General features: G+C 42.8%; 1 protein-coding gene across 1 annotated transcript; it reads right to left on the bottom strand.

Annotated features, from left to right (window-relative positions):
• Window positions 1–4,464: 4,464 nt before the first annotated feature.
• On the bottom strand, window positions 4,465–5,058 carry LOC140180002 (uncharacterized). Its single transcript, XM_072220381.1, has one exon. The coding sequence runs from the start codon at window positions 5,056–5,058 to the stop codon at window positions 4,465–4,467; it is 594 nt and encodes a 197-aa protein (XP_072076482.1).
• Window positions 5,059–10,167: the final 5,109 nt, after the last annotated feature.

The raw sequence follows: 10,167 nt of genomic DNA, 5'->3' as shown, positions 1-10,167 counted from the left end.
TTAGGGCTCTACTCAGTGACTTTTGTGAGGATCATGGCTTCAATGCCATAAGCAAGTCAAAAAAGTGTTTCTCCAGTGGTTGAATGAGGTGTGGTTTGGTAGGCCCATAATACCTGAAGAAGCTCTTCAGCCCAGGCTCCCTTTGCTTCTTGAAGCCTTTTCTTTAACCTGTCAATATAACTTTATTGGCTGCTTCTACTTGTCCATTCGCCTGGGGATGCTCAACCGAGGTGAATTGGTGCTTGATCTTCATGCTAGCTACCAAGCTTCTAAATGTAGAGTCAATGAACTGTGTACCATTATCAGTTGTGATGGAGTGTGGAACTCCAAATCGGGTGATAATATTTCTGTACAGAAATTTCCGACTTCTCTACGCCGTAATAATAGCTAACGGCTCTGCTTCTATCCACTTAGTGAAGTAGTCTACCCCCACAATGAGAAACTTTACTTGTCATGGCGCTTAAGGGAAAGGCCTGAGTAGGTCCAGTCCCCACTTTGCAAAAGGCCATGGAGAAGTTACACTAATGAGTTCTTCTGGGGGAGCGACGTGAAAATTTGCATGCACCTGACAAGGTTGACACTTTTTCACGAAATTGGTGGCATTTCTTTGCAGTGTTGGCAAGAAGAATCTAGCTCGGATAACTTTTCTGGCCAAGGATCTTGCCTCGAGATGGTTCCTGTAGATGCCACTATGTACTTCGTCCAAGACTTCTTCCGTCTTAGAGGTCGGGACATATTTCAACAATGATGTACTTATTCCCCTTCTATAGAGGACATTTCTCACCAAAGTGTAGTTTTGTGCTTCCCTCCAGATCTTCTTGGCCTCTTTTTGTTCCTCAAGTAAGGTGTCGAATTTCAGATATTCGATCAGAGGAGTCATCCATCTGAGGTCTAATCTGGAAACTTCTAAGACGTCCACCTGATAAACCCCCATTTTTAGGGTTTATCTTGTGCTTAATTTAAGGGATTTTATGACCTTTTACCCACATTTATTCAATGAAATAGCATGGTTTCATGATTGTCTCCTAATTTGTGCTTAAGTGTGAAAACATGCTTTTTAGGCCCTTAATTGCTAATTTTGATTCACCTTTGATTCCACTAGATGCCTTGATATGTTTGCTAGTGAATTCAGATTGGAAAGGCTAGGAATGGATCAAAGGGGTGGAGAGGAAAAGCATGCAAGTGGAGAACTCATGAAGAAATAAGGATTTGGGATGCTGAGATAGACGCGCACGCGTGAAACGATGAGGTCGCATGGCGACGCGTACGCGTACATGACGCGTACACGTGGATAGCAATTTGTCAAACGAGGTGTACGCGTCATGTACGCGCACGCGTCGGTGCTCGCACGTGACCCACTTAAGGTGAATCCGCTAGGGGCGGTTTCTGTGCTTCCCAGGCCCAAATCCAACTCATCTCTGATGCAATTTAACCCAAGGATTGAAGGGGAATCAACACACATGAATCTAGTTACCAATTAGTTAGTTTAGTTTAGTTTTGGAGGAAAAGTTAGTTTCTAGAGAGAGAAGCTATCTCTTCTCTCTAGAATTAGGTTAGAGGTAGATTAGGATTTCTTATATCTAGGTTAATTTCATGCTTTGATTTACTTTTCCTTTTGTAATTCTTGTTCTTTTACATCTCCTCTCTCTAGTTTAGCATTTAATTCTTGTAATTCTCTACTTTTATATTGATGCACTTTTGTTTCTTCTATTTCTCTTTAATGCAATTTATGATTTATATTCCTTTGTTGTTGAATTGCTTTGTTGTTGTTTAATTCCTTGCAATTAATAGTGTAGATTATTGTTTACCTTTATTGCCTTCTATGTGTTTGTTGAAATGCCTCTTTTAGGTATGAGTTAGATTTTGTTCCTCTTGGCTTTGGTTGAGTAATTGGTGACTCTTGAGTTATCAAACTCTCTTGTTGATTGATAATTAGAAGCTGCTAATTAACTTGAATGCCACTAAAGCTAGTCTTTTATCATGATTAGGCTAGGACTTGTGGAATCAAGCTAATTCATCCACTTTACTTTCCTTCATAGTTAGAGGTTAACTAAGTAGGAGCAATGGACAATTCTCATCACAATTGATAAGGATAGCTAGGATAGGACTTCTAGTTCTCATACCTTGCCAAGAGCTTTTCTAGTTTTTAGTTTTTATTTCTTTTGCAATGTACATTTCTTGTTTCTTATCTCAAAAACCCCAAAGATACTTCATAGCCAATAACAAGAACACTTTATTGCAATTCCTAGGGAGAATGACCTGAGATTTGAATACCTTGGTTATTATTTTTAGGGGTTTGTACTTGTGACAAACAAATTTTTGTATGAGAGGATTCTTTGTTGGTTTAGAAATTATACTTGCAATGAGAATTCATTGAGGAATTCTAAACCGTCAAAAATCCATTCATCACCACCTTGGTATCTGCCTTTGTGATTGAGGGTTCTTGGAGAGTTTCTTGGATCAGGCTTCTATTGTTTTCCCCCGGTTTGGTACTTGCTAACTTGGAGAAGGCTCTGCTGTTAAGTTTCCGAGTTATGTGTCTGACCTCGATTTCGGGAAATTGTCTAAGATACTCCATAATTTTTTCTAATTACCTTTTCATATTTAGATCTTTAGCTTGATATTCTCCATTAATTTGAGAAGTCACCACTTGAGAGTCAGTGAAGACTACTACTTTGGTTGCTCCGACTTCATTGGCTAGCTTTAGTCCAGCAATCAGAGCTTCATATTCTGCCTGATTGTTGGAGGCTGGAAACTCAAATTTCAAGAAGACTTCTATTTGAGTTCCTTCCTGATTAACCAATATTATGCCAGCACCGTTTTTGACTTTGTTGGAGGAGCCATCCATATATAACTCTCAGATCGTGGAGGTCTCCTCTTGATATCATGCGTATTCGGCCACGAAGTCGGTGAGACATTGGGCTTTGATGGTTGTCTGAGTTTCGTATTTCAAGTCAAACTCGGATAGCTCTATTGCCCATTGAACCATTCTGCCCGCAACATCCGTTTTTTTGCAGGATTTGCTTCATGGGCTGGTTCATCCGAACTCTGATTATGTGAGATTGAAAATAAGGTCGAAGCCTTCTAGATGCTATTATTATCAAGGCATATGCGAAATTTTCAAGTTTTTTATACTTTAGTTTGGGGCCTTGTAGCACCTTACTTGTAAAGTAAACAGGATGCTGCCCGACCTCATCTTCTCGTATTAATGCTGACGTCACGGCCTTCTCGGCGACAGCTAAATATAATATGAGTTCTTCCCCCGCTTTTGGTCGATAAAGAATAGGAGGTTGGCTTAGGTACTTTTTGAACTCTTGGAATGCCTCTTCGCATTCAGGAGTCCATTCGAACTAGCATCCTTTTCTTAGTAGAGAAAAAAGTGGTAGGAATCTTAATGCTGATCTTGCCAAGAATCTGTATAGAGCTGCAAGTCGGCCGTTCAGCTGCTGGACTTCCTTTAAGCAGGCTGGGCTCTTCATTTCCAGGACTGCTTTACACTTATCGGGGTTAGCTTCAATCCCCCTCTGTGTTAGCATGAATCTTAGGAATTTTCCAGCCTCCACTGCAAAGGTGCACTTATCGGGATTTAATCTCATCCCATGCAATCTCATGGTGTTGAAGACTTGCGAGAGATCATTCAGGAGGCTAGTGTCATCCTTGGTCTTCACCAGCATGTCATCCACATATATCTCCATTAATTCTTCCAAGTGAGGTGCAAATACCTTGTTCATCAGCCTTTGATACGTGGCCCCTGCATTTTTTAATCCAAATGGCATGACCACGTAGCAATAGTTTGCTCTTAGCGTGATGAATGATATTTTTTTCTTGGTCTGGCTTGTACATCGGGATTTGATTATATCCCGAGTAGGCATCCATAATTGACAAATATTAATATCCCGAGCTAGAATCTACTAGGTTATTAATATTGGGTAGAGGATATGGGTCTTTTGGGCGTGCCTTATTAAGATCGGTGTAGTCAACACACATCCTCTATTTGCCATTATGTTTTTTGACCAACACCACGTTTACCAGCCAGGTCGGATACTTGACTTCTCTAATAAAGCCTGCCTCCAGCAGGGCTTGCACTTGCTCTTTGACCACTTGAGCCTGTTCAGATCCTAGCTTCCTTCTTCTTTGCTGAACAGGTCAGGATCCCGGATGGACTGCCAATCTGTGTGACATGAGTTTCGGGTCTATCCTAGGCATGTCAGAAGCTTTCCAAGCAAAGAGGTCAGAATTTTCTTGTAGGAGCTACACCAGCTTCTGCTTCAGATCCTCCGTTAAATTGGCTTTTATGTTGGTGTTTTTCCTAATCTTCTACCCGATTTGTGTTTCTTCGGTCTTTCCTCTGGGCTGTGGTCATAATTCTTCTTTAACTCGGACTCCCCCGAGTTCAATGCTATTGACTTCTCTGCCTTTACCTCTCACGTTCAGGCTTTCATTATAACACTTTCTTGCCAGCTTCTAGTCTCCTCTGATGGTAGCGATCCCTTCTAGTGTTGGAAACTTCATACAGAGATGGGGTATAGAAACTACTGCTCCAAGCCAATTTAGGGTTGTTCTGCCTATCAGGGTATTGTAGGCAGAAGCTACATCGACGACAATAAACTCGATAGTTAAGGTCTTGGATTTCATCCCCTTTCCAAAAGTTGTGTCTAAGGGAATGAAGCCCAGCGGCTTAATGAGAGTGTCCCCTAATCTGAAAAAGGTGTCAGGGTAGTCCCTTAGCTCTTTCTCGTCCAATCCCAACTTGTCAAATGCTGGTTTAAATAAGAGGTCAGCTGAGCTCCCTTGATCCACAAGGGTTCTATGTAGATGAACGTTGGCGAGAATCATAGTGATTACTACCGGATCGTCGTGTCCGGGCATAATGCCTTGCCCATCCTCCTTGGTAAATGAGATAGTTGGGAGGTCGGGCCCTTCACTCCCTACTTGGTAGACTTCCTTCAAATGCCTTTTTCGAGATGATTTGGTCAACCTTCCTCCCGCAAATCCTCCCGATATCATATGAACGTGTCGTTCGGGGGTCTGGGGGTCTGTGGGGGCGAATTTCTTCATCCGTGACCTTCATCATCTCTTTTTCTTTTCCTATGATTGTCCGACGTTTCCATGAGATATCTATCTAGCCGACCTTTCCTGCCCAGCTTTTCTATCACATTTTTTAGTTCGTAACAATCATTAGTGGAATGCTCATACAGCTTGTGATACTCACAGTATTCATTACGACTTCCCCCCCCCCCTTTTTTGTTCTTGATGGGTCGCGGGGGAGGAAGCTTTTCAATGTGGCAAATTTTCATGTATACGTCGACTAGGGAGACTCGTAGAGGAGTGTAAGAGTGATATCTTCTAGGCCTTTCAGATTTGACTTCTTCCTTTTTCTTGGGATCCCTCTCTTTTTCTTTTGATTGTTGGGGATGCCCTAGCCGCCAACTCAGTTTCATAACCTGGCGTTTTCCTCCATATTGATGTACTTTTTTGCTCGTTCTTGTACATCACTCAAGGAAGTCGGGCGTCTCTTTGAAATGGATTGGGAGAAGGGTCCTTCTCGAAGTCCATTAACGAGACCCATTCTCATTGCTTCAATAGGCAAGTCTTGAATTTTCGAGTATGCCTTGTTGAATCTTTCCATATAGTCTCTTAATGACTCTCTGACCTCTTGTTTTACTCCAAGTAGGCTAGGTGCATACTTGGCTTTGTCTTTTGGATTGAGAAACGCGTAAGGAACTTGCACGAGAGGTCGTCAAAGCTGGTTACCGACCTGGGGGGAAGGCTATCGAACCACTTCATGGCCGCCTTAGTCAAGGTCGTCAGAAAGGCCTTGCAGCGAGTAGCGTCCGATGCGTCAGCTAAGTACATCCAAAATTTAAAGTTACTGAGTTGATGCTTTGGGTCAATCGTCTTGTCATACAGATCCATGTCAGGGCTTTTAAAGTTTTTGGGAACTTTAGCCCTCATGATATCCTCAATGAATGGATCTTCTTCTCCTAATGGGGTATCCTCTCGATCTGTGCTGGAATCCTTATTTCGGAGGTTGGATTTCAGCCTTGAGAGCTTTTTTTCAAGCTCTCTTCGTCATTCGATCTCTCTACTTAGGCTTCGTTCCGCTTCACGCTGTCGCTCCAGCTCCTGTTCTAGTTGCTCGAGTCGACCTTAGTGGCCGTGTAACAGTCCTATTAAACCGGTGGAGTGATGTTGCCCATCTTTTCTGGGGTGATGAACCTTGGAGAAGATTCTTTTTGGTCCCTGGGTATTCGAGGGACCTTCATCGTGCTGTCCTTCCGCTCCTTGTAGGGATATTATCGCTCTGTCATTGTTGATCGCGTCCTGATGCTCTTGTTCAGACTCAGATGCGGTGTATCCATCTTCATGCTGGTCGTCCACCATTATGCGATGATCTACAGGTCCCTGGCAACGGCGCCAATGTTCCGGGGATTACCTAGAACCGGATGGTTGGGCTCGAATGGAAGGCCCAAACATTGAAGGAAGGTGGCTTTCGACTTGTTCCTGCTTGGGAGCTGCCATCCGAGTTGTGTGTTTTGAAGAATGTGGGGTGGTACCTGCGAAGACACTCCGATGCCTAAGTTAGCAAGGGGTTAAGCAGGTTTTGAATATATTGGAACTTAGATTTACCTGAGTGATCTGTGTATTTATAGGTGATGGACCAATAACCATCGTTGAAGTAGTTCCACCTCTGATGGTGGATAATCATCCCTTTATCTTAGGGTTGTTAAGATCACTCTTCTAGAAGTGGGTGAGAGATTTAAGGAGGCAGTTACTTGTTTAAATAAGTGTCATCTGCCAGCTCATGTCGAATCCAACCTCTTTGGAGAGGTCGGGTGGATCAGTAAAGGCCAACCCTTTGGATTGGGCCTGGCCATTAAGCTGGACCAGGATATAAACAAATATATAATAAGATTGATATAATTTATAATAGAAAAAGAATATTTTAATTAATGCTAAATTAATTTGATTAACTATTTTAAACATAAATAACTATAATTATCCATGATTGGTTCAAAGTAAAATATTAATAAAAAATTTTAGTACAACTAATAATACATTTTTCTCTTTTATATAAATATTTTATTATAATATTAATAAAAAATTTTGGAAAAAAATATACGAAGTAAAAAAGGAACAAAAATAAATTAAATAAAATACTTTGACTCTAACATTTATATTTATAAATGATAAAAAAAAACACAAATATAACATTCAATCGTACGAAAATTTATAATAGAAATTGTGCAGAGAATTGAACATATATATATATTTTCCTAAAACATTATATATTCATGTAAATCTTATTAGTTGTATAGGTATGTTTATTAAAACTAAATAGACAAATTCTGACCCATGAAAAAATTAATTGTTTATTTCCATTAAAATTGACTCATGAAAATTTGAGTAATATTTATGATTTTTATTAATTATTAAATATATAAAATATGATTTATTTTACAATTAAAATGATTATTATTTTTATTAGGTAATATAAGAAAAATATGATTTAGATTTATTAAAATCATTAATAATTAGTAGAATTTTAGTTATTAAATGATAATATATATATATATATATATATATGTTTGTTGCTCGTGTGTCAAACGGGTCGGATGTGCTAAATGCTCAGGGATGATGAGAAAACTAGATTCGGATCACCTTCGTGCGTCTGGATCTTCAGGACCAGTATGTAGGGGAGAAGGTCGAAACTCGAGGTCCTCCCGAGTTGACGATGTGGAATGAAGAGGGGGGGATGCCACCTGCAAAAGGACTCTGACGCTCTAGTTAGTATCCGTACAAAGGTGGCAATTAGGGTAGAGGTTAGGTGACGTATTTCTGGGAGGGGTAGGACCCTCCCCTTATATAGTCTGCACTAGGGCAGGTCCCACAGGAGCAGACCCACCTTCGAGGAAGCTTCCTCCTCAACTGTCAGGTACCTCGCGAGAGGGGTGGTGACATTCGGGCCGCCTCCCGGTTCGGGTCGTATAAGGCCGGCGGGTCGGCCGGTACGTCGGGTTCGGGCAGTGGGCCAGCTGGGCTGGACCAGAATAGTGCCTCAACGCGCCAGCTATGATCGTGAACGCCGTTGTTGGCGCATTCCCTTTTACGCTCTCTCTCTAGTTGGGTTTTCGTGGAGCCGGCCGCTCGTGATAGGGGTATGCCTCCTACGCACGAGTGGGCTTCGTCTGTTTATAGGAAACATCAATTATCGCCTCGTTCTTCGCACCTGACATTTAATGCCATTATAACTGATTTGAAAAGATGGGGAAAAGACCATTACACCCCCGCCTTTTTGCGCTTCCTCTTCCTGCGGTTATCATCCTATTAGCCTCAAAACTCCTTCGCCTTCCCCTCTTTCTTCATCCCCTTCCTATTCATTCCTGCGTTTGCCTCAATTCTTTGTTTCACTCTTCGAATTGATGTTAAAGAATCCCTAGCGCATATTACATCTGATCATTGCTCTTCTTCTACTTATTTCTTGGTAAGTGCTTCACATCCTATTACTATTTTACTGCATTGCTCTTGTGATCCTGCTACTTTTTCCATTTTTCTTTCTGCTGTGACTTGTTTTTATGCACTTCATGCTAGGTAGTTGTTAGAAGGGGTACCATTTAGGCTCATTGTTTGTTTTTTGGTTTGCCATGCATTAGATTGCCATTAGAATTCTGTCCAGTAGGCTGTAGCGCTAATAGGCTGTAGTGATAATTTTGCTTCTTCTGGGTTTCCAACCTCCCGAGCTTATTAACCAAGTGGTGCCCCCACTGTAGGTATGGCACAATGCCCCGCCGCAAGAGCTCCCGTGGACCGATACGTCTGGATTACCTCAGATGTGAAGGACACCCCGTCGCAAATAACTCTAAAGGAGCTCACAGAGTTTCGCCAAACCGACCAACTTTGCGGGGGAGGTCCCAAGGAAGATTGCTATGATGTGTTCGTTCCTACAGACCGGGAGCGGATATGTCACCTTAACTTAAACACCCCCCGAGTCGTTGACTAGATCTAGGTGTACAAGGTGATGTTTACTAGCCTGGGGGTTCACATTCCCTTCTCCCCCTTCGAGATGGCACTACTAAATCGGTGCGACGTGGCGCCGTCGCAGTTGCACCTGAATAGTTGGGCCTCCATCCGATGCTTCGAGATGGTATGCGAGTTCTTGGAGCTGCCGGTCTCGATGGAGGTCTTTTTGTGGTTTTCGTTTTGACTAACCCCTCCAAAGAAATGAAGGCTAAGAAGGGATACATGTTCTTTCGGGCAGCCCAAGGTAGGAGGATCTTTGGCTTGTTCGAAGATTCCTTTCACGACTTTAAGGGGAAGTACTTTAAGGTACGTCTCGCGGAGAGCCAGCATCCATTCTGGCTAACCTTGGAGGGAGAGCACCGTATCCCAACCTATTGGAGTTTTGGCGTTGGGGCCAACGCCTTTACGAAGGTGACCTACAAAGGCTTGACCCAACAAAATAAGAACGTTGCTGACGTGCTGTTGGCCATTTTTGGCAAAAATAACGTTAACCTTCATCTCTTGATGGGTGATCGGGAGGTGGCTAGGGCTTATATAGATAAGTTGTCGAGTAATTATTACTGTAGATTCCTCGTGTTTGTTATTTTCTGCTTCATTTTGTAACTCCTCTATCTTCTCTATTTCAGTGCCCATGGCTGCCGAGAAGACAGGCCTTGAGGATTTGATGGATTAGTTTCTCCCTGGGCAAAGTGATAACAGCTCTGCCACCCAAACCATCGAGGCGCCGCCTTCTCCTAATCCTAAAGTTCAGTCAACACCTCCTCCTCCTCCTCTGGGACCCAATTGCCCTGGCACCGCCGTAGCTCCTAGCAGTAGCGTGGTCCCTCCTTCCAAAGAGGAACCCGCCGATGGGTCTGGTGGTCCCGATCTAAAGATCCTTGATAACCCTCGGAAGGGGAAATCTCCTTCCAGCTCTGAAGGGGTGCTTACGGTGATGGAGAAGAACTTCGACGCCGCGGGGTTTATCCACTCGCAACTCACGCCGAGCACCGACGAGCTCTTCCATAGGGGAGATCTAGGTGCTCAAGCCAGGTGGATCTACCGATGTATGCTTAGGGCTGCGATCATTGCAAGGAGGGCAGATCCTGTCCTGAACTAGGCTGGGTTGTTGGAGGGGAAGTATCGCTTGTCTCCTCAAGAGGTCGC

This window comes from Arachis hypogaea, chromosome 16 (genome assembly GCF_003086295.3).
Source record: "Arachis hypogaea cultivar Tifrunner chromosome 16, arahy.Tifrunner.gnm2.J5K5, whole genome shotgun sequence".
In the NCBI taxonomy this organism is placed as follows: domain Eukaryota; kingdom Viridiplantae; phylum Streptophyta; class Magnoliopsida; order Fabales; family Fabaceae; genus Arachis; species Arachis hypogaea.
This window is presented reverse-complemented; position numbering and strand designations above follow the sequence as displayed.

Coding starts and splice junctions, on each gene's coding strand:
- LOC140180002 (XM_072220381.1), bottom strand. CDS start 5,058: ATGAAGAAATTCGCCCCCACAGACCCCCAGACCCCCGAACGACACGTT.